Source organism: Enoplosus armatus, chromosome 12 (genome assembly GCF_043641665.1).
Source record: "Enoplosus armatus isolate fEnoArm2 chromosome 12, fEnoArm2.hap1, whole genome shotgun sequence".
Taxonomy (NCBI): domain Eukaryota; kingdom Metazoa; phylum Chordata; class Actinopteri; order Centrarchiformes; family Enoplosidae; genus Enoplosus; species Enoplosus armatus.
Genome location: NC_092191.1, coordinates 9,951,761 through 9,976,414, shown reverse-complemented (window position 1 = coordinate 9,976,414; position 24,654 = coordinate 9,951,761). Strand labels below are relative to the sequence as shown.

Here is a 24,654-nt window from a genome sequence, read left to right as displayed (position 1 = left end):
CCTCAGGCGCTGTTTTTTTCTTTTACTTCTTCTTTTTTAATCCAGTTTTTTCGTGCCGTCTACTACACCTACCTGCCAGAGCTGCGGCGCTGATGGGCGCGGCTGGGACCGGTGCCCAAATCTGTGTTTTGACTTGCCTGGGAAAGTTGAAGCTAAAAAGGCACAAAAGGGAGCGAGGACTTTAAGAACATCCCACCACGGCTCGTCAACTTCATATAAACACATTATTCCTCCCGCGGATCAGTCGGTCCATCTTGAGAGGAGTCGGGATTTGATTGATTGTTGTTCCAAGTTGGCTGAAGGTATGGATTTTAACAGTACACTGGAATAACCTGGAGACTTGTAACAAGAAAAAAAAAGTTGTTTATATGCTGGATGTTGTGGATGTTTGTTCCCACCTGGCTGTTGCATCTCTGCACTAACAACTGCACTCTGGGAGTTGGGTGATGGTGTGTCAAGCTCTTTTTTTGGCTGTTATAGTTTGGATTTGTTGGCTTTGTATGTGGAATTGTGCAAAGTCCTCGATATAAAAAATGTTCTTCTTAACTTGTCTGCAAAACGCTGCAGGGGCTTTTTTGGGATCATTTTTCTTCCGGTGGTATCTATATAATTAGTCTGTTATAGTGATCTCAGGATAGTTTTACATGTTCTTTTGCTGGGCTATTTACATCCCTCTAAATATACTGCAGGACCTGGCCTGTAGCGCCAGCTTTATGTGACATCAGCCTTTTATATTTGCGGTTCAGATCACTCACAGGCTGTAACAGAGAGAGTTGTACACTCTTTAATGATGTAAGTAGATGTATGTAGATGTATTGAGAAATGTTGGTTTAATTGACTTTCACTCATATTTTACTTTTCTCAGAGCTCGAAGAAAGTGAAAAACTTTGTAGCACTTTGTAGGCTAGAAATTGTGATTTCAGTAACCAGCGCTGGGAGGAAAAAGGGTGTTTCTACTTTTTAAAAAAAATCTAAATGTTGTATAAAAGTGTGCAGTAAATGAAGCACATGCAGTTAAATGTCCCTGTCTGGCAGGGTGTGGTGAGAGGATGGTCTTTCAGGGCTGTGCAGTGATCCACTGGCCTCTTTTGTTCTTTTGTTAGTTTGGTCTTCAAAGACACAAAGTGAATACAAACTCTATTGAAATCTATAGATGATGCTTTATAGCTTCTGGGGACTTTTCTTGTGGTATCCACCATTCACATGAGATTTAAATGTGTAAATACAGTATCAGTGAGAGCTTACACCTGATCTATCCTGGGCCTACTGCAGAGTTTCTGCTTTTTTCAAGATCATTAAAAGCAGGAAAGTTGTATCCACTAAAACATTAGATTGTGGTTTCATGAGACTCATGTGATGACATTTTTCTGTCTTCAGTGGCATGAAATTTCAAGTTGCAGCAGTAAACATCAGACACAAGCGGCCTGGTCTTTAACCCAAATCCTTCCTGGCATAAGTTTTTGCCCTTTTCCCATCAAATGTTTGCTAAACCGCTGTTTAATCAGACCGCAGTTGCAAGTCAAGGAATAAACAGACCTTTAACAGCAGTTGGCACAGTACATGCATGACAGTGGTCAACATTTTATCATCATCTCACCAGATAAGATGGGATGGACGAGTTAACAAGACAGATGGACTTCTCAGGAGGCTTGTCAGGAGAAAAGGGTGAGATTTCTCAATTTAATTATGACGTTTTAAAACTGCCTAAAGACAAAGTCACCATTGAAAACATGAGTTAAAGGGTTGGTTCACCCAAATCACACACACACACACACACACACACACACGCAGAGTTTTAGAGATATCCAGCACTGAAACGCCTCTGGCCTCGCGAACACAATGGAGGTGAATTGACTGAATTTATGGTGCTCAAAGCATCGAAAACATTTTGAAAATCTCAGCAGAAACATTTCCAAAAAAAAGTTCCCATTTCCACAGACCTCACTGTGGCAAGAGATAGAAAAATATGATTTCTCATTTGAAAGCTTAATGACAGATTGGCGTAGTGTAAGTCTGTGTTTAAATGCAGTTATTTTCTTGGTTGATGCTTTTGTCTCTCTGTGTTTGGGGGTTTACTCTCACTAACATCCCGGCATGCCTTCACTGGTCTCAGGTTTCTATTTCTGTTCCTCTCTCAGGGCTCAGGGTGTAAGTCATCCTCCGGGTTTTCCTCCAGTTGTCATAACTGACTGTTACGGGACAGCTCATCTTGGCCTAACGACTTTTTGTTGGCGAGGTCAAGGAACGCCTGATTACATGTTTGTCGCTGACTGAGACAAACATATAATCAGCCATTCTGCTGTCCCCTTGTCCTTCTCTTGTTTTATATGTCACGTCTAAAAGAGAGTTAGTAAACTGAAGTTATGTTTCACTTTTTAAATTAGTAGTTACAGAAGAGAGAAAAGAAAGTGAGAAAAAAAGAAGAGACAGACAAGATAATGTGGTTTGAACACAATATACAAAGTTCAGGAAGATTATAAAAAAAGCCAAAACAAGTGAGTTTTAAGATGCCTTTTATGCTCTGTTGGCTTCTCCGAGACTTTGTTGGAAGCTGTTCCAAAGTCGAGGAGCAACGGCAGCAAAAAGCAGGATCACCTTTAGCTTTTTAGCCTTGACCCTGAAACAGACAGAAGTCCCTAAAAGGAAGGAGGAGGAGGAGGAGGAGGAGGAGGAGGAGGAAGAGGAGTGAGAAGGCAGCATGAAATCGAAATTTATATGATCTATAACTGAATCCAGTAAAACTCAACAGGCTGCAGCTCGAGAACAAGATGCCTCCTAGTGGAAGAAGGCTGTTATTAGTGTTAATTATCTGCATCCATTTCATTATAGACCTGATTTGACATGATTTATACAAACTTTATTCCCACACTTTGTTTATATTCAGCAAGGAGTTTAACTACCTCTAAAGACACATTCAGTTTTTGATTTAAGTGAGAAAAGGACACATAAATAAGTTAACAGCACCCAGTTTAGGTGCTATTCTGAATTTGCGTCTCATGATAACAACTAAACCATCTCCATGACAACTGAGCAAACTAAGTGTTTGTTAAAGTGAAATTGAAAGCTGTGACACCTCCAAAATACTGACATGTGATTTATGACTTATTTATCATTTTGTCAATAATTTATTACATTGAACTTGACTAAACTACCTAAAAAGACACACTTGATTACACAGTACCACCTTCTAATTAGGCACCTTTTTTAAAAGGGTTTATAAGTTGTAACTAATGGCTTTATTAACGGTTGATAGATAATTTACTAACTGCTTTATTAATCAATTATAGAACAACTTTTAGTTCAGCAAAAGTTAGTCATTACAAAAGGGTTCTTATAATGATATTAATATTAATCCATTAAGTCTGTACTTACTACGTAAAAGTTGTTAATAAACTGATTGTGGTTCAAGAAGGTCAGAGGTTAAACGAACCATTAGAGGGTCCTAAAGAGCTAAAAATACAAAGCAACTGTCCTGCTGGAGGAGGATAAACACCAACCTGGCATCCCGAATGTTCTTATTAATGGCTTATAACTGATACATAGCGCACTATTAAATGATTTGTTATCCATCAACAAAGCCATTAGTTATTGCTAATAAACTCTGTATTAGAAAGTGGTTCTGAATCTTTTACTGCAGTGATGGTAAATCCATCAACTGTCTATCAATCAAAGTCACTTTAATACAACTCTGGAAGCGTAAAATCATCAGCGTGCCAGTCACTCAACACTCCGGTCAACGCCCACCAACTGGGATTAACATATAGAAGTTTGAATGACAGGGTTTGCTGTAGATCCTGTGACTCCCCGGATAATAATCTCCTTTCTTTCATGTGCCATCAGTTGTGACTGAAACTATAACCTCCACCACCAGACTGACTTCTCTACCCCCAAGTGAGTGCCTCTTTCTTCCAGTCATGCTTGCTTTAATTATCGACAGTAAACTAAATGCATAATACAGTAATTATAGCCGAGTGGTTCTAAAGGAAGTACCCGATGAGTAACAGCTTCTCCTTGTTTTGCTGTGTGTCTTCTCGTTGCTAGAGGGAACCAGCGGATCAAATCACAGGAATATGTCCAGCAGTGCTGGAGGGCTGGGCTTGGAGAAGAATGTCTTAACCCAGAACAGCAGTGGAACTTATTTCTCTTCATGTGAGAGCAAATTTCCACTCATGATCCAAAATTGGGAAGTTGTGGCTTTGTGTTCTGACAAATTTTGAGATGCTGCACGTTTTATTTTTAACCCCCAGTAGAACAGTAATTTCGATTTCTGAGTTTGCGTATCATTTCACATCACTTGCAGTTTTTAAAAACTTCTAGGCAGTAGTGGAGGAAGTATTCATATTCTTTAACAAGTCATGTAGAAATACTCCATTACAAGTAAAAGTCCTGCATTGAAATGTGTCTAAAGTAAAAGTGCGCGTGTATTATCAACAAAATGTATTTAAAGTATTAAAAGTACTCAATACAGAGAAATGGTCCCTGTGAGCGTTCATATATACATACTACATACTATTATAAACTATATACTATTTTGATGATTGGTTAAGTCAAACATTTAATGGTTCCAGCTTGTCAGTGTGGAGGTGTCACTGTGAGCTCTGGATTATCGTGAAGGCATTTCTCACTATTATCTATCTAAGTTTTACAAACCAATCGATGAATAGAGTAAATAATCAGCAGATTGATCCCTAATGAAAATACTCATTAGTTGCAGCCATGTAGGCAATAGTTAAATTAGCTCCACCTCAACCAACTACAGCAGTAAAATGTAAGTAATAGTCATATAGTAATTATTATATCATAATATTATATAATAATATATCAGTCACAGCTGCAATCGTTCTGCATTAAAGACTTTTACTTTTGATACTTTAAGTACTGTTTGTTTCTTCACATTATCAAGAGGAAATCAAAAATAACTTGCATGCATCATCCCTCCAGCCTCTGTAGGTGTGAACACCAGCAGCTACAGCTCCTCCTCTGGAGTTTACCTTGGAGGAGACTCCTCGGGAGGAGGCGATGGAGGGGGGAGCTACATAGATGGAGAAGGGTATGGAAGTGCAGGAGGAGGAGGAGGAGGAGGAGGAGGAGGAGGAGGAGGAAGCAGAGGCGGCGGCAGTTATCTGGTGAGCTCGGTGACAAAGGTCAGGTCCAGCTCGTCGGGCGGTGCCAGGAGAGCGCAGACTGCTGGCTCATCAGGAGGCCTGTCGCCAGGTTTCCGGGAGAGGAAGAACATATCGAGCCGCTCAGGAGGATATGATGGTGAGATCCTGTCAATAAAACAAGCGCTGCACAGTTGGCATCAGCCGTGCCTGAAACAGAAGCTTGAAAAGTGAAGGAAACGTTAGTGCACGAGGGTGCTGTCAATATTTCTGCAACTATTGTTTGTTTTTTTCTTCCAGGGAGTTCCAGTGCCAATTCCTCTCCTGAATTTACACGCAAAGATTATGGAAACTATTGTAAGTGAGAGAGACAGCTGTATGGGATTATATACTTTATGATTACACAATATTTTTCCAGCTTTATCCTCATGATATGTCTGTGTATGTTTTTTTCCCTTTCAGGTTCCAGCACCACAAGAGGGAGGAGCGAAAGCAGAGGTATTCAGTAATAGTTTGTTGCCCCTCCTCCCTTCATTATTTCTGCTCCATCTGACTCTGAATTCTCCCGGCGTTCTTTTTTTTTATTAAATCAGGATTCCTTTGTCCATTGTGTGTTGTGATTTTTTCCAGAGAGCGAGATCAGAGCCAGATTACAAAGTGCCTCTCCCACCGCCTGCAGATGTAAGACCACTTGAGACACATTGATCCATTTGCTGCTGGTTATGCAATTCCTCATAAAGCATCTTTATTTGAGTGTGTTCATTCAAAGAACCCACTTGGGCAGTGAGATATTTTTACTGCGGGGTCGTAGACCAGCATGTTTTTTGAGTTATTTTGCTGTCAGATGCTTTGGCTCAGTATTCAGCATATCATGCACCTCTCACATGCATCTTTATGTCCATGAAATTTCAATGAGTAACACATGTGCAGCCCCCCCGATGGGAGGTACACGAAGCGTCAGTAAAAAGAAAAGGGTGAGACATTTAAACGATGAGGATCTTGGGTTTGTTTGCATTGTGTCCATGTGGGGAAGAAGTTAAGGGGCAGATCTGTGGTGGCAACTATGGCACACATGAGTCACTGTGTGCAGCACCTCCCCTGAAGCAAAACAGCGGAGAGTCAGAGTTTTACAGACGCTGATCGCTCCCCCTGCTGATTAAAGTGAATAACTGCTATTATTTAATCCACATTTTTTAACAGTTAGTCATGCTGTGCCACCTTAGTTCCACCTCAGCTGGCTCTCACATTGCTATGTTGCATTTTTCAGCAGTGGTGGAAGAAGTATTTAGTACTTTTACTTCAGTTGAAATAGCAATCCAACACTGTAAAAATCAGAAGTCGAATGCAATAAAATACTTTTATTCAAGTATGCACTTAAGTACTTGAGGTAGCCTAGTTTTCACTACATTTATATTGTACTTTTCACTCTACTGTAAATGTATTTGACAGATAGTAGTTGCTTAGAAGATCAAACTACCCAGCAGTATATAAAATAGTTCAAATGAGTCCCTTCTCCATCAGCAACAATTTTAAAAGTAGCCTAATGCATTAGTAGTAATAATCCATTAATCAAATTTAACACTCTGACAGGGGCCATTCTACCTTTTACCTTTATAGCCTACTTGTAGCACATTTTGCTGCTAATACTTATGTACTTATACATAAGTAAAATTATGAATGCAGGACTTTTACTTGTTATGGAGTATTTCTTGTGTTTTATTGAAAGTGTGTGTCACACGCCAGATGCGTGAGAGTTGGCAACACTGATTATTAATAATATTTATAGTAATAGTAGTTAAGGCTCTCTGCTTACAGGGAAGTATTAGAAGTATTAGAAGTAAGCTACCTCAGTTTCACTAAAGTACAGTACTTGAGTAAGTGTACACTCCAACACTGACTTTTAGACTAAACTCACACTACACTAAAATGACTTTCCCAAAGATGTTGCAGTATTGTATTTGGTGAGCTTTGTTTGTGTGACTGTGGTTTTGTAGGGACGGAGCTGGATGACGTGAAGAAGCTGCTGAAGGGACGCTCCTGCAGCGTCAGCCCCACTCGCTCCTCCAACGCCTCCATCACCCTGCCTGTCCCGAAAAAGGCCTGCGTGGAAACCAAGACCATCTCTGTGGCCTCTCAGTCGGGTATATACCCTTACACACACATATGCACATACTGTGCATGCGCAGACTCTTCGTCTCCCTCCCAAAGATATATGGTTTAAAATGACCTCCGTTTGTGCCTCTCATGTATTAGCGTTACATTCGAGTCACAGACACAGTAAGCAAGTAAGTGCAGTAATCCTGAAAGACTCTTCTTTTTCTGGATCAAAAAATATTTTGTCTGCTGCACAATGAAAATGAAATACAGCATCTCTTTGCTCATTTTGGACAACACACAAGGAAAATATCAACGTGTTATTATGTATGAAAGTATAAAATAATAGAAAATTACATCAATACACATGAATATGCTCAAAAATAAAACTTTTGGTTAATGTTCAACAAACAAATACAACATCTGTCACATGTTTGTTACCATCTTTGTTGAATTAAGAAAGTTTGGAAACGGGTCAAAAATCTTTTTTTATCCTGCCTTGGAGAGAATTTTAGTTTGTTTGTTTGTTTTCCCATAAAAACAGATGCTTAGCTCTGTGAGTCAAACGTAATGATTAAACACGAGAGACACAAACAGAGTTACGTTTAAATAAGAGACGCTTTTGGGATTTTGTGTCTTTTTTCTCCTGCAGGTTCAACTTCATTTGGCTCTGGTGTGAGATCAGGCCGGTTCCACACCATTGATACATCAGGCCTGTATGATACCAGTCTGACAAATGGGCAGTTTGATACTGGTGTAAAATCAGAACAATATGATATCACTCTGAAATCAGGCCAGTATGATACTGGTGTAAAATCGAGCCAATATGATGTTAGTCTGAAATCAGGCCAGTATGATACTGGTCTGAAATCAGGCCAGTATGATACTGGTCTGAAATCAGGCCAGTATGATACTGGTTTGAAATCAGGGCAGTATGACACCAGTGTGAGATCAGCCCAGTATGATACTGGTGTAAAATCAGCCCAGTATGACACCAGTATGAGATCAGGCCAGTATGACACCAGTATGAGATCAGGCCAGTATGACACGCTGGACGCTACACTTCCGTCTTTCTCCTGGTCCACCTCCACGCTGCCCGCCTCCCCCTCCACGGTTGTCAACGCCAGCAGCTACACGTACCAGGTCGGCACCAACAACATGCCGGGAGGATCCTCGCCGCTCGGCCTCACCTCGCCCTCGTCCCTGTCAGGTGAGACCAAACGTCCCCTGAATATCACCTGTTACCTGCAGGTGACGTGTGGTCTTGTTTGTAATGTAGTAAGGATTGTTTTGGTGACTCTTTTGTACTATATATGGACATAGTTACACATAAATAAACAAATATACAAACGAGCAAACAAGCACATTATTATATTGTTATATAAATGTTCAATAGTCACCTTATTATTATTTATTCATCGTCAAAGATAGGAAAAACTAATATGCAATGACGCTCACCAATGAATTTAAGTGTATGGTATGGAACGCAGTCATGTAAATATCTTATAGTAATTAATTTAGACAGATTGGTTCTATACACAGGTCTGAGTTGTTTTTCAAAAATAAAACCAACTATAGTTATCACACTGAGGGACATCATTATCTTCATCAGGCCAATCCTGAATCTATATCCTTGATTCTTAAGTTATCCTGAAGATTAATGAATTCTGGACCTCCACAGTTGGGACATAAATATAATAATAACACATTTGTAATTTTTACCAATGTTTGCTGTTTTCATACAGTTTCTGTAGTTAAACACAGTACACGATAGGTTACACGATTTAGGCACTACTCTTTAAATGAACCCCCAAAAAGTTAATCAGTCACATTTATATAATTCTAACTTATTTCCCCCCAATTTGCCAAATACAAGCTTTTCCCTGTTTTTCATCATTGTAAATCAAATATCTTTGGACTTTAGACTATTTGTCAGACAAAACAAACAATTTTATAGCCTTAATGATGAATCTGAATCACTTTTAGTGTTTTGTGTCCTGTGTCGTGATTAAATTCAATACAGAAGCTTGTGTTACATTCACTTTTTATGGTTTGTTTTATCTGAATTCATGTTTATTTTTTACTGAAGGTTTTTGACTTTCCCAAGTGTGTTTTCTTTTGGTTTTCTTCTTTTCTCATTTTGTGAATATAAGTGAGTCATGGGTGTGTAATTTTATGATTTTATGTTATTTAATCAAATCAAACCCTCCATCTCTGTTTATAGTGTACGGCTTTCAGAATAATCTGGCTCCCACCTCTGGAAGTGTGCTCACCACCAGCGGAGCCAACGTTAACGCTAACCTAGGAGGTACGGCAGCATGTTTTCTGACAGTTTCCACAATATCTAGACACTATCAAACATTTTACACTCACTAATAATACAAAATAGCACCTTTCTTACATGAGTGTTTATCTGTGTGTGTGTGTGTTTGTATTTACAGGTTATGGTGTCCAGAAGAACTTGTCAAATGGTGGTGGTGTCGTCAGCACTGGAGTCTCTTCAAGTAAGTCCACAATATGTTTAAATCCCCCACAGTCACGGTCAAAACAGTTCTCAAACGTAAATGATTCCTGTCTTTTTTCTTGTTCTCAGTCACTAGATCCCAAACTGATGACGCGTACAAGAAAGACTACAAGTTCCTGATCTCTGAAAAGGAGAACGTTCCAGCCAAGAGGGACACAGAGATGCTCATTTTGGCTAAAGACAGCGGGAAGCAGTTCACCAGCAGCAGCAGCGTTCATGTGGGAGGAGGTGAGTCAGCTACTTACTGCCCCCTTCTGGAGAAACACTGAATTTTCTCTCACCTTTAAAGAGATTCCAACCTTTTCTGGATCCCAACATTCCCATGCCATGACCCCAGCAAGTTGTTAACGTACTGGTCACTTGGACTTGGACCAGTATGTAAATTAAAGCCCTCCCTGTGTTATTGTATTGTATCATATGTATTGTTATATTTTGATATTGTGTGTGTTGTCTTTAGTAGCTGTGTTTTCTTTTCTGCTTATTAAACACAATAAATACAATAAAGCGTTTTAAAAAAGTATTTCTGATTTTACAGGGTCGCTATCGGGAGACTCAATAAAGAAAGAGAAGCTTATTTCAAGCTATACTGAGACGATGCCACTGAAGACGGAGACAGGCAACTCTTACTGTGAGTGGTCATTAAAAACACCTCCAAGAACATGAGAGGACTTTCCTTATAGAAATAAATGACTGATTATTGTTATTTATTCCTTCATCAGATGGATCATCTGGAGTTGTAATGAAAGACAAAGCCACCTATGCAGGTACCTTTAACTACACATGTTGATATTTACATGACGATGGAGATTTTATAGTGTTTGAAAGTGAGGGTTTTACTCTTTACTCTCCGTTTTTTCAGAGATTCACAGGGACAGCGGCATCTTCGGAGGAGGTGGAGGACTATGCTGCTGCTCCGATGCGTGTTGCTCTTGGTGGAAATGGCTGCTGGGTCTCCTCCTCCTCTCCCTGCTCCTGCTGGGACTCCTGTTCGGGCTCATTGCACTGGGTAAGGACGACTTATACAACACAAAGAGATTTAATAGGGAAAATAAATGAATCTCCCCAAAGATAAAAACCGTGGGAGTCATGAGATACTCTCTGGAGCTGCTCTGCAATGAAGTGCCTGTTTTTCAACCAATAAAATGTGTGTTTCAGCTTTTACAGGCTAGTGAGCATTATTTCACAGTGCTGCTAAGAGCTGTGAGACAGTAAATGTACTCCTTTCCCTGGAAACTTGATCTCTGGGTACTGTCCCGCTGCCATAAAGTCGGTCTGGCATTCATTGTCAGTGGAGCAGCTCCAGAAATGGTTGCTTGATGACATCAGGGACTCCAGTTTGTTTTCCTGCAGCAGGAGAGTTGTTGGTGTGGATTAATCCTGATAAAAATGTGATAAAAAAGCCTCTGATTTGAGGTATATTTTTTACTTGTACTTGTACTGCGCAACAGATTTTGATGTACACACACTTAGTACATCAAAATCTGTTGAGCAGTTACCGACAGATCCTAAACAGTACATATGGCATATTTACTGTCTTCAGGTTCAGTTGTGTATTATTGTCAGTGTAACTACGCTTTTTTTAGATCTCTTCAGTTACAATACAGTTTCAGTCAATACCACTTAATAAGTTGAATATGAACTGAATAGTAACACGTTTATGAACTTGTGAGTCATAACTCAGTCAAATCTGAATACACAGACACAATACACATAATTTTAGATTCAGTGCGACATACACACATCATAATCATTGTGTCCATTGTGATTACATGTCCAGAAATGTGCTTAGAAATCATAGAAAAAGACATTATTTGTAACTCCAGAACTTGGCTGAGAATATAACATTTTTCACGTTTCCTTCAGTGTCAAAGTGATCCAGTGATAGTTGTCTGTACATCCAATAAAGTATTTCTGATCCATGGGTACATGTAGTACGAGCTAATAGCTATTTCAGCATATTTCTAATGCTGCCAATTTTCCAAAATGTATACAAATATAGGCTAAAAGTTGTAGCCCACAGCTAATTAACTGACTCCATGGCAACATACTTCCTGTAGGGCCGACTTATCAGACAGAAAACCACTGTTCTGTACCAAGGTTGTCATACTTTGGATTTGATTTCTTCAGTGATCTGACAAAAGAGATCAGTTGTGTTACTGTGACTGTTTGGCTTTAGCTAATGAGATTATGGCAGTATGTGGTGGGAAAAGGTTAGCGGCTACTGAACTACAGAACAGGCGCACAGATGACTACAATTCAAAAAGAGGCTTAATGGTAGTAGTGAACTACAACATAATTGTACATCCATTCATTTACACTCTGACGTTAACATGAACTTTCACATTAAGTACTGAGGATTTGGGTTCTAGGCTTTGACCTGTGATCACACCTGTATCTTATTATTCACTTTGTGTTATATTTTGTATTCAAATATATATGTTTTGGAGTCAGACATCTTTTTTCTATTTTGTTTGGAACAGCTGCAATGTTTGCCTTGTTTCATCTCCATTATTAGTGATTTTTGAGATGAATTGCAGTCATTTAGATGTGAGAGTTAAGTTTGTGAATGCTATACTGTTTTAATAATAGTAATAATAATAAACGTTATTATATTAATATAGCACAATTTCATGCATAAATGCAAAATAAAGTGCTTTACATATACGTGAATGAAACACAAATAATCATGACATTTACAATGAAAGAAGGATAAAAGTAGTAAAATAACACAGACATGATTATAGATAGTTGCATTTCAGAAGTCAGAGCTGGATACCACAGATAAACTATATCAAATTAGAGGTTGAGAATAATTTCTAATCACTGCCTAAATGTGTGCTCCTTGCATGTGCATCTTACCAAATTTTGATGCCTCTTTCTCAGCTGAGGACGTGAGAAAGCTGAAAAATCGAGTGGCTACCCTGGAGGCCGAGTCCTCGGTCGCCAACGCTCGCACCAGTCGGCTGTCCTCCAATGACATCACTTATGTGGGCGGAGGAGGCACGGACCACCATGACAACACGCTACACCTGGGTGCCGGAGGTAGCGGCTCCTCAGGTGGCAATGGCATTGACGTGGGCGCTGGAGCTGGAGCTGGAGCTGGAGCTGGAGCTAGAGCTGGAGCTAGAGCTGGAGCTGGAGCTGGAGCTGGTGCTGGTGCTGCTACTGGAGACAGCGGAGCCAGTGGGGGCAGCAGGGCCGGTGCTGGAGGTGCTGGTACCAGTTTCAGTGGCAGCGCCGGCACTACTGGTACCAGTTACAGTGGCAGTGCTGGTACCGGCTACAGTGGCGGTGCCGGTGCTGGTGGCACCAGCTTCAGTCATGGCACTGGCCTCGGAACCGGTGTGAGCGGAGGACACATAGACGCTGGCTCTCTTCAGATCACAATCAAGGAAATGTTGAGAGCTGAAATGCACTCACAGGCATTCAGAGGTACTACACATATATACTAACTACATGAATACACACACACACACACACACACACACACACACATATACACAGTACATGTTCATTGAACTGTCGTTTTCTGTCTCAGGTTTTCTAGCATCATCAGTGCAGGGAGAGAGAGGACTGCCTGGACCTAAAGGTAAAATTCAAGTATTATTTCTTTCATAAAATCTAAGCATGTAGTGTTTTTTAATCAGTTAATCAACATGAGTCGTGTTTAATTTATGTTCATTTTTTATTCTTTTCAGGGGACACTGGATCTAAAGGTCGGGAAGCAAAGTCACCTACTGCTAGAAATCCTTTTCAGATATTTCAGTTGTCTTTCTGTCTCTGTTGTATTTCTTTATGTTTGTCAGCTGCGTTCTCTCATCATAATCAAATGTATGTTTTATTCGTCGCAGGAGATTCTGGTTTCCCTGGACTTCCAGGTGAGGAATGATGACTAACATTTTCCTGACTAACATTTTCAGTACTTTATGTTTTCTTAGGACTATCATGAGGCATCATAATGTCATTTTACTGACTGTGACCTTTGACCTCAGGTGCTCCGGGTGCGATGGGACATGCAGGCCCTGAGGGTCCAAAAGGGCAGAAAGGAAACCAAGGTACAGAGAGCGCTTCAGGTCAAACTTCATGATGCACATACACCGCTTAGCTTATTTACAGTGAGTGATTATCTGTATGTAAAATGTCTGATCAGGTGATCATGGACTGGATGGACCGCCAGGTGTCAGGGGTCGTGAGGGCCCAGCTGGCCCCAGAGGTGAGCCAGGACCTACAGGCTTCGGAGCGAAAGGTGACAGAGGTATGGCTCAGATTCCCAGCAGTAACTGAGCTTTATTAGCGTTCATTAGTGATTCTAATAACACCTCTAGACTGTGTCACTACAGGATGTCGTGTTTGGTTTATGCAGGTGCACCTGGAGATCCTGGGGTTCCTGGGTCTGTGGGACCTATCGGACCAAAAGGTGAGATCCTTGTCCCCCTATTTTTTTATTTTCAAAATAAACAACAAACAAAAACAAAAAACTGTTGGTTTTAGCTGCTGTCAAAAGGTGCATCTATAACAGTTCATTACCTCATGGTGTATCAACTACAAACAGCACCAGGTGGCAGCATTGAGTCAGTTTGCTAATAAAGCCTCCACATTGTTCAGTGAAACAAGATCTCTGCCTTGACTTAGACACATACAGTAATTAAGAATAAAAACGATGAAAAATACAATACAATACACTGCTGCTTCAACTTCTTGGAAAACACTATATCACATACGTTTGAGCACATGTGTTCTTTTTGTGTTCAATGTCAAAATGTTTTTTCTAGAATGTTTTCTCTCCGACAATTACTTCAATTACACCAACAGCATTAATTCACAGCTTCAGAGGCACCAGCGCTTTGTAAAAGTATGTTCTGTGTTGCATCCTGCCTCATGAAAATAAAACTTTAGTCTTTAAAAGGTAAAGTAACCAATTTAAATGTCAAATTAGTAAAGACTTTAAAGATAATGAAACTTTTGTAACACGTTGTATTCATATATTTATGAAGTGCACACATATCTCTCCTATCTTTCCTGATGCATTAATGTAAATAATTATTGGGCTTCACTGTATTAAGAACAGTATTTATATATTTATTGCATTTGAACTTTATTTTATTGATTTATTAATCTTTCATTTATCTGTTTTTCTGCTGTTCTGCAGTATTACAATTATTCATATTTATTTCTATAACAGTTACAGTATTATGAATTTGGGTTATGAACCCAGCATAGATATAAACAATTAATAATTAGTCAGTAAAAAAAGAAAGAAAAAGTGCTATTTCTTTGCAAGTTTTAGGATAATTAAACTTTTGTCAATTTCCAGTTATACATTATTGTCAGTGTCAATTCTTAATAGTTTTTTGTTTGTTTGTTTTGCATAATTATTAAGGTGTCCGAAGGCTATTATAATGTTGTTGTTAAACAGTGGTTTACCCTTCTAATAATTATTAATCTTCACTCTAGGCGCACATGGAGATACTGGACTTTCTGGGCCACCAGGTCAGTTTTTCATTCATTCATGTGGAGCATGCGACTCCAGAAACACCTGATGAGTTGAATATTATCTAAAATTTACCAACTGAAAGTACTATTAGCGGTGTCTTGACTTAATCTCTGGCATTCGTTTTGTTGTAGGTCAACCAGGCCCTCAGGGTTTCCGTGGCGAGGCAGGACCACCTGGGTCTAAAGGTCAGTTACATGGACATTGTTCAGTTGCTAAATACAGTGAAATAGTTAATTTAGTTTATTGCATATTCTACAATGTTACTCACTGTCACTCTTCTCACTCTGAAGGTGACAGAGGGCTTGCTGGATTTCAAGGACTTAAAGGTTTGTTAACTACATCAGGTTTTATAGGACTCATGGGGTCAGTGAATGTTTCTAACTGTCGTTTATTTTAGGTGAACCAGGTGACAAAGGTCTCAGAGGTCTGCCAGGTCAGTACGGCTTATATATATATATATTTGACACAGTCATATTGGCATGGTATGTGCAGTTTCCTGATCCAGTTGTCCCACTCCTCAGGTGATTCTGGTTTACCTGGTCTGCCAGGACCAGCTGGAGAGAAAGGACCCAAAGGGTCAATGGGTGAGTCACAGGACCTCCAGCCTCAGATAATTAATTGATCCTCAGACACTCAGATTATCGTATTGTGCTTCTGAACTACAACAACAGTTTGACATTTTGGGAAATTCGCTTTCTGGCAGAGAGTTAGATGCAAAGATAAACACCACTTGCATATCTGTCCATTAAATATGAAGCTACAGCCAGGAGCTGGTTGGCTTAACTTAGCACAAAGACTGGAAACAGGGGGAAACAGCTAGCCTGGCTCTGTCCAAAGGTAACAAAATTCCCCCACCAGCACCTCTAATGCTCACTAATAAACATGTTGTATCTTGTTTGTTTAATCCGTACAAAAAATGAAGCAATGACTTCCTGGAGTCTACGCTGGTTGCCTGGAAACTGCTCAAAATGTTGAACTATTACTTTAATGTGACTTGATTGAAGGTGATGAGTGTGACCATAACAAAAAATTCACCTATCCAAGAAAATTGAAAAAGCCCTTAATCATTTTGTATAATCATTATTATTATGTGTTTTTTATCATTTAAATGATTTACTTTAAAAATGACTAATTATTAATTAACTTTATAACTCACTTATCTTTATTGTTATTGTTAATGTTGTGTGAAATCATTTCAACTGATTATGTGGCAGTAAGAAGAGTATTAAATAACATTGTCCACTAGGGGGCAGCAGAGAGGACTCTGCTCATAAAGACTCAACTGTTCATTGAGGGAATAACAGACACTGAAAATAACCTATTACAACAAAAGTTTGTTTTTTAGAGTGACTTATGGATTGATGTTCAATATAATATAATATACTTGGGTACATATATTTTAATATATTTTCTTTTCATGTCATCAGGGTTGTCTGGACATGATGGTGCAAAAGGATCAAGAGGTAAATGAGTAATTATATAAGCATTACAGATACACCTATTTAAATATGTTTTTAATGTTCACAAGGATGTATCATTGGAGATTACACAACTCGAGAATGTATGAGGCTTTTCCTTCTCTTCCTGAACATTTCGTATATCAGGCACACAGCAATGGTTAACCTCCCCCCCAAAAAAGAAAAATCACCATGAATTATATTTGTATTTTTGTCCCTCAGGTGACTCAGGATCCGCTGGGCCCTCTGGACTCAGAGGTCCTGCTGGGCCTCATGGAGATAATGGACTTCCAGGTAAACTGAGCCTGATGTCACTCTTATGAAACTTGATCTCCAGCATTATTAACTTTATCTTTGGTGGATAATATGATATATTCATAATATCTCCCCCCCTGTAGGAACACCTGGGCTTCAAGGACCACCGGGTACGACTCTACTATTAGTACAACACACACTGTAAATTCTTTGCTTTTAATGCTCTCAACACTAAAAATGTAATTGTGTCTTTAGGGATACCAGGGAATCCAGGACGACCTGGCTCCAAAGGTACAGCTACTGTCATTGTCAGCTCCCTTTAGGGCCTCCTGCAGCAGAAAAATATCATGTGCTTTGTGCTGTTAATCTGTGCGTATGATGTAGCATGTGTCTGTCTGTTTTAGGTGAAACAGGTGAACCAGGAAGAATCATCAATGCAGGTAACTGAACATGATGAAACTTATATTTTAACTTATTATAGATTAGATATGTTGTTTGAGGATATCTGACCATCACTTTTATTTTCCAGGAGGCTCCGCTTCTGTTGGCATCCCAGGACCACCTGGGCCATCTGGACCTCCCGGCCCTGCAGGACCCCCAGGATTATCAGGTCTGACCCTTGAAAGTAGCCAGATGATCACGATATCGCAAGTAACAATACATTTCACTGTTGTCCTGGCGACCTCAAAGTGTTCATATGTCTTGATTTACCTCCTCAGGTCCCATTGGTCCTGCTGGTCTGCCTGGCCAAGCTGGTAGGTCGTTGCATTGTTTTGCTCTCGAACGAAACTTTTTAGATTGGACATGTAGCCCTCGGAGTCTCACAGAGGCTGCCTTGTTGTCTTCACAGGTCCTAAAGGTGACAGGGGATATAAGGGAGAGCAGGGAGAACAAGGAATAACAGTGAGAACCACCGAAAGTATAAGCTCAACTCGAGCTGAGAGTGAGTACTTGTGTTGATGTTTTTTGACATTCAGTATTTAGAGGTGAGAAATAACCTGCAACATCTGTGGTGTAACAGTGTAACAACACAATCTTTATCTTGCAAATGAAAAGTTGAATTCATAAGCAATAAAATCCAGTTCAGTTCAATCAGGTGTTTTGATTCTACAGACTTACTTGGTCTGGTATGACCACTAGTTTATAGTGGCTAATGCTAGCAAATAATAAAACTGAGTCTTCCTGCTTGCGCTACTGTTAATCTACATTTACCATGATCCTGTTATTGCCACTTGTGGCCACAGAGGCAGCTGTTTAGCAAAAGTTACACAGAGTCATAAATTGTAGTTTCCTACTCTTTTACCCAGGTTTGTTCCTCTCTACAGACCAGAATACTGTTCATTATTTAAAATTGTGGGTTTTTTCTACTTTAGGGCAATTTGGTTCTGGCGGAGCATCAGGAATACCAGGCCCACCCGGCCCACCGGGTCCTCCTGGACGTCCAGGTATGTAAGACACAACATGCTATGTTGCAGCATCATCAAAGACATCATCCTTAATGATTTTGTAGGATTTGTTGAGAATGACCACAGTCTTCTTGTAATGTTCTTCAAATTGTGTCACTGACTGCTTTAAAAATGTTTTTATTAGGTGATTCAAGACAAGGACCCCCAGGACCACCTGGACCTCCAGGTCAGTATTGAGTATTTAAGCTTGTTAAATCCACTGTTTCCAATATGGACTCTGAGGCGAGTGAGTCACACACTGTGTTTGTTTATCATGTGAAGCTCATCCATTGTTCATATCAAACTTTAATCATCATGTCTGCTTTGTAGGTTATGGAAGACAAGGACCTAAAGGAGAAAAAGGAGACTCTGGAAGCTTTGGATCCAGCTCTGGTATGATCCAAAATCTGAACTTGTGCTCTGTCTTGATGCAGGTTTGACATGTAATCAGCAGCAACAAAAAACATTTCAACACTGCTCTTCTTACAGGAACGTTTTACACTGGACCACCAGGACCACCAGGACCACCTGGGCCTTATGGGCCTAAAGGATCAGCAGGTGATCAGATGTTGTGAAGACCTCTTACTGTATGCCTCATTTAAAGAAATTTCCTTTCTTTTAGTTTTAGTCTCACTTTATTATAACATCTCCATCATTATTTTAGGTACTCCTGGACCAAGAGGATACCAAGGTGATTGTCTTCATTTAATTTTCATTTGTGTTGAAAATTGTGTTGTACTAACTGTTGTTACTCTTACGCAACAATGCTGATAGTTGTGAGTCTCCTTGTGGACAAACAAATAACAGTGACATCTTGTGTGTCTCAGGTGAACCAGGCCAGCCAGGTGTTCCAGGCACCCCAGGGAGATCAGGAAGCTCTGAGAGAGGTCGCCATCCGAACACAAATCAGACTAAATTACATTAGAATGATATCCGAAAGACACACTTGTGAGAGCCTCAAGGGCCTTAATGTATAACCGTACGTTTATTTCTTCCTTACAGTGTCAACTTATGCCGGAGGACATGGGATTCCTGGACCACCAGGTCCACCAGGGCCTCCTGGACATCCAGGACCACAAGGATTTAAAGGTAAACACATCAATGTCTGTGAATGCTGTCAAAGTTTTTTTGTCTGTATTTCAGAGTAACCACTGTATCCACCTGTGTGAAGATAACGCTTTTGTTGTTGTTTATCATTCCTAAGGGGACACTGGAGCTCCTGGTATTCCCGGTTCTTCAAGAGGTAGAAAAAATAATAATCATTGTCCTAACTACTCTTTATCAGATCAGAATCAGAATCAGAATCAGAAATACTTTATTGATCCCCGGGGGGGAAATTGTACAGTACCGGTGCTCCCATTCAGAGTAGAAAGTAGCATAATTTAGAACTAAAAGTATGTACAAAATATAAAAATAAGAAATAGAAAATAAAAATATACACATTTACAGTATTTAAGTGAACAATGAGGTAAAAAAATATATACAATAACAATGTATATGTATGTATGTGTTGCACTGAAGTGTATGACTATATATGTATTGCACTTAAACATTTAGAATAAATAGTGAGGTAGTGTATGAACAGGTGAAGTAGATACAGATTTCCAGTGTCTTCCTGAGTGTCTGACACTCAGAAGGAGGAGTTTACAATAAATCACAAAGTGGAGTGTTTTATCTCAAGTAGTTAAGAAGTTAGTTTGAGTCCATGTAACTTCTTCAGGGTCTTTACTATCAAATTGTTTTCATCAGGCTCCGTCTCAGTTACCTCAGGCCCACCTGGTCCCCCAGGTCCTCCTGGCCCTCCAGGCCATCCAGGCTCCTTCGCTTCTTCTAGTGAGATGCGCCAGTACATCACCGACTATCTAAGTAAGAGTTTTTGTGAAGCAAGGTCACAAGCTCACAAGCTGTCAGGGTCAGAGTGAGCACATGTTTTATTTGTTCCATGCAGGTAGAAGCAGACAGGCATCAGGTGTCCCAGGACCTCCAGGTCCACCTGGGCCTCCAGGAATCCCTGGAACCTTCTCAGGCTCTATGGAGGACATCTCTGCTCGAATCATTGCATACATACAACGTAAACCTGAGCTTTTCCCCAGAATATATTATTATATTGTACTTACAGTAGAATGGGGGCCACCATTAACTGTGTTGTGCAATTTCAGGATCGGGCTCAGGCATCAGCATTGGTGGTCAGGGCCGTCCGGGACCACCTGGTCCTCCTGGACCTGGCTCCCTGACGGTCAGTGGTCTCATCGCCATGCTTCAGAGTAAGTACAATACGTATTCTAGCTGAGCCGAAAGGCATCAGACACATTTATTGTCCACGCTGCCCTCGACATATTTACAGTCCACTGTGTTGGAAACTCTTCAACATCCTCTCATTTGACTGTGAAGACAAAAAAGTTTCTTTTTCAGAGGAAGCACCGGGCTAAACTATGTCTCTCTGCTGTGATCTGTCTAGGAGACGATGTGAGGAGATATTTGTCAGGACCACCAGGGCCACAAGGACCACCGGGGCCACCGGGGTCTTCAGGAGGCATTTCAGGCAGTTACCGTGTAGAGGAGGTAGCCTCGTATGTCTTCAATATCATGAATGGTAAGCATAGGTTGCACAACAGAAAACAATAACCCTGGAAGTGGTGCCTGGATCAATTTAATCAATTAATAAAACTACTTTTACTGTCATTTTTCAGAAAGAGGGATCGCTAAAGGTCCGCCCGGACTGCCCGGACCGCCCGGTCCTCCTGGGCTTTCTGTTGCAGGGGGCTCTGGCTTCTCTACCGCTTTGATTGACTATTCTGCACTGATAAGAAGTAAGTCATCTTATTAGCTACACAGAGTTCATTCTCCAAGAACAGTGAAAAGTCTGTCACTCACCCGTCATCTTCCTCCTGTCTTCATCTACTTAGATCCAGAATTCCGCTCATGGATCAGCTCTTCTGTACAAAGTGGTCCTCCTGGTCCTCCGGGTGGGCCAGGGCTACCTGGCCCTCCTGGCCCTCAGGGGCCATCAGGAGTCTCCACTGCCACCGTGTACGGGGCGGGAGATCGTGGCTACAGCATGGAGGACATTAAGCGTTACCTGCAGGGTGAGTCTGACAGAGAGGATGAACATGATGTATAAACTGAGGCTGACTGTTAATCTGGATTCAAAAGTTATTTACTGTTCAGTTTGTCTGAGCTGTGACCATGTTGCCAAAAAGTGTGTTTGACAATGAAAAAATAATACTTATTATTACAACAACAACTAGTGCTGAGGCTGAGATTAATGGCCAATCCTCCTGTAAATACTTACATTCTTACAGTATCACCCTCAGTCACCACATGCTACAGTCTGGTGTTATAATACGTACAATACTCCCGTCTATCAGGTCCAGTACACCACGCTTTATTCACTAAACGTTTTTTGGCTATCTTGCCTTCGTCAGGGTGGTGTTTAAGGCTATTTCTGGTGTCCTGATATACAATTCATTGATCATATTGTGACCAATAAATCACTATAAATCACCATATATACAAAACATTTCATTCATCCTTTTCTTCTAAAATGCTGTTCACAAAATATCATTAAACTTAGTTGATACATTCCTCATCTTGCTGTGTACAATGTCTACTTTCTCAGGCTCTTCTGGGTTCAGAGGCCTTCCTGGCCCTCCTGGTCCTCAAGGTCCACAGGGACCACAGGGTCCACCAGGCAGTTACTCTGGATCAGTCTCCTACAGTGGAAACTTCCCTCGCGAGAGCATCCGCGCTGAAGTTCAGGAGTATTTAACCAGTAAGCTCCCAACATCCCACATGGACAGATTAAAGACGTGTGATCAGTATCTGTACTCAAACATTTAACCCCCATAAAACTTGAAATGAACTGCATTTTTCAGGTGACAATGTTCGTCGTGCCATCATCGGACATCCAGGGCCTCCAGGACCAAGGGGTCAGAAAGGAGACCGTGGAGAGCCGGGTTACGTCCAGAGCCACACTCAGGGCCGGAGCTACTCTCAAGGTGACCGGAGCTATGGCTCTGAGCACAGAGAGATTGATATCAGCAGGCTCACCGACACTATGGACTACTCCAACGTCGCCTTGAAAGTTACAGACTACATCAAGAGTGAGTCCATCGCAGCCGTCACACGTAGAGATTTGTCTAAGGCAGGGGTTTCCAAAGTCTGACACTTATTCCTATTTGGGAGATACACTCTAACTACATTTCCCATAATGCTTTGGGGGATGCTGCTGTGGATTCAGTGAGTTACGCTGTGGGCTACAACCTGAGCCTCATTTTTTTTGCCGATATTTGTTTACATTTTGGCAAATTGGCAGCATTAAAAGTTATTAGTCATTAGTGCTTCCTGTTTGCAGTGTAAACTATCACTGGATTACTTTGATACTGAAGAAAACTTGAGCAGTGAAGTCAGTGTCAGACTGAAACCCCTGACTTAACTAAAGGATCTACTTACCCCACCTCTGGCCAACAATGATGAACGATGTGTAAATGAGTCTTGTATGATCTATCTATGTATCTCTAGATCAAGGCCTGCTGCAGGATTACCTGGTTGAGGGTCCTTGGAGGGCGAATGTAAGAGCGATCCAAGGCCCCCCTGGTCCACCCGGACCTTCCGGACCACCTGGTCAGAGCCGCGTCATCGGTGCCTATGGCAATGTCACGGCTGACCTCATGGACTTCTTCAGAAGTGAGGATACAGAGTTATGATTTTCCACATACTGTATCAGGTTGAACCTTGCAGCAATGGAAAACTATCCAGACTTATGTAAGTGTAGCTGGAAAATGTTGCTTCATCACGAATCTGTGCTTTTGCTCTTGCGCAGCCTACGGCACCATCCAAGGCCCTCCCGGAGGCCCTGGACCAAAGGGAGACAGAGGGTACCCAGGACCCAGAGGAGAAAAGGGTACATTGAAACAGATTTGCTAAAAGAAACACTGCATGATTTCCAGAGTTTTTCAATGTTTTAGTGGAGTGATTGAGACAAGCGGGCTGAGAGTTTTGTTTGTTTACAGGTGATCCTGGACACCCAGGTTTACCAGGACTACCAGGGTCATACGCTGTCCAGATTCCACACAGAGTGCAGAAGAGGGATGCAGGTAACATCTGTCAAATGTTGTCAAATCACATAATAAAATGTCCAGTGTTACATACTCATCAATACACCATTTTTTTTCACCCACTGCAGGCAATAAAGTGGTTGGTCGCCATAAGAAGCATCGCCGTCAAGCCAACGGGGGCTAAAGGGCAAACATACTACTGGATCATGTCAGATTTCATTTTTACTCATCTTTTTTTTAAGGTTTTCAACAGTAGCAATGCAAGTAGTCAAAATGCTCCTTATTGTTGCCATGTGTAGAAACGTCAGAGGACAATTTGAGAAAATAAAAAGCGGCCAAAAAACGCATCAGTCTCTTTAAAGCGGCTTCAGTAGGGGTTAGGATTTAGCTGCTGGTCAGTGTTTTTGTAACACAAGACTGTTTTTGACATGTGGGTGTATAATGTTTACTTTGCTTAGTTAGAAGCTTGCATTCAAACTTTTTCCAGGGGCAACTTTGTTTAAGAGAATATCTATTTTTAAGCAATAAGTAGTAATTGCTGATGTTTTAATTGCACTTTGCATCTTTTCCCACTACTTGTGTAAGTTGAGTGTCTGGTGTACCTTTTTTTTGTATTCGTTGTCTTTTGAGGAATATATTGTATTGAGGACTATATAAGTGTTACATGTTGTGTCAAGTTAACCCTTCAATGTTTCATATACAGCTACAATATTGTCAGATTATCCACATAAATCAAGCTAACCTCCAGCCTTTAAGACCCCTGGCAGTTATCCATTCACCCTATACAAATTACAAAACAATTTTTAAATATATAAAGCAATGAATCATTATCTGAACCTGACAGTCAAGAGTGAGGGTCATCTGTGCATGGGGGGGGGGGGGGGGGGGGGGGGGGGGGCTGAGGGTTACAGTAAATGTATCTACAGTCAGGACTGGTGATTTACTTGAAAGGATTGTGGGTAAAAAATAAAGGTTGAGAGACAGGGACTCAGATAAGCAGATAGAAATGACTGATTGGAGTGTATATTTTTGTATAAGACCGCACTGAAATTGATATATTTTCTTTATACCTTTAAGTGTTGGAAAGATTAAATTATAAAATGTTCCCGGATTATGTTTTACATGATTGAATTTATTGACATTTGATCAATATATTTGAAAGACACACAAATAAATCTATTTTTGGACTTGCGAGTCTTGATATTTGTATGACTAAATTGATCTGA

At 40.6% G+C, this 24,654-nt stretch overlaps 1 protein-coding gene across 1 annotated transcript; it reads left to right on the top strand.

The window, feature by feature from the left end:
• Window positions 1–1,610: 1,610 nt before the first annotated feature.
• On the top strand, window positions 1,611–24,304 carry col17a1b (collagen, type XVII, alpha 1b). The gene is made up of 55 exons (XM_070915494.1): window positions 1,611–1,665; window positions 3,841–3,891; window positions 4,042–4,149; window positions 4,942–5,262; window positions 5,403–5,459; window positions 5,565–5,600; window positions 5,733–5,783; window positions 7,097–7,243; window positions 7,849–8,406; window positions 9,421–9,504; window positions 9,638–9,700; window positions 9,790–9,948; window positions 10,256–10,348; window positions 10,440–10,484; window positions 10,580–10,726; window positions 12,604–13,152; window positions 13,259–13,309; window positions 13,419–13,436; window positions 13,572–13,598; window positions 13,713–13,775; window positions 13,871–13,975; window positions 14,084–14,137; window positions 15,175–15,210; window positions 15,346–15,399; window positions 15,505–15,540; window positions 15,612–15,647; window positions 15,736–15,798; window positions 16,642–16,677; window positions 16,894–16,965; window positions 17,070–17,096; window positions 17,182–17,217; window positions 17,331–17,366; window positions 17,456–17,536; window positions 17,646–17,681; window positions 17,777–17,869; window positions 18,300–18,371; window positions 18,517–18,563; window positions 18,698–18,764; window positions 18,861–18,929; window positions 19,036–19,062; window positions 19,208–19,258; window positions 19,374–19,460; window positions 19,576–19,614; window positions 20,121–20,237; window positions 20,320–20,442; window positions 20,531–20,635; window positions 20,830–20,964; window positions 21,062–21,181; window positions 21,278–21,457; window positions 21,991–22,143; window positions 22,247–22,474; window positions 22,893–23,057; window positions 23,194–23,274; window positions 23,384–23,467; window positions 23,557–24,304. Exons 1-55 carry the CDS (start codon window positions 1,611–1,613, stop codon window positions 23,610–23,612), a joined length of 5,490 nt encoding a protein of 1,829 aa, XP_070771595.1. The 3' UTR covers window positions 23,613–24,304.
• The last annotated feature ends 350 nt before the right edge of the window (window positions 24,305–24,654 follow it).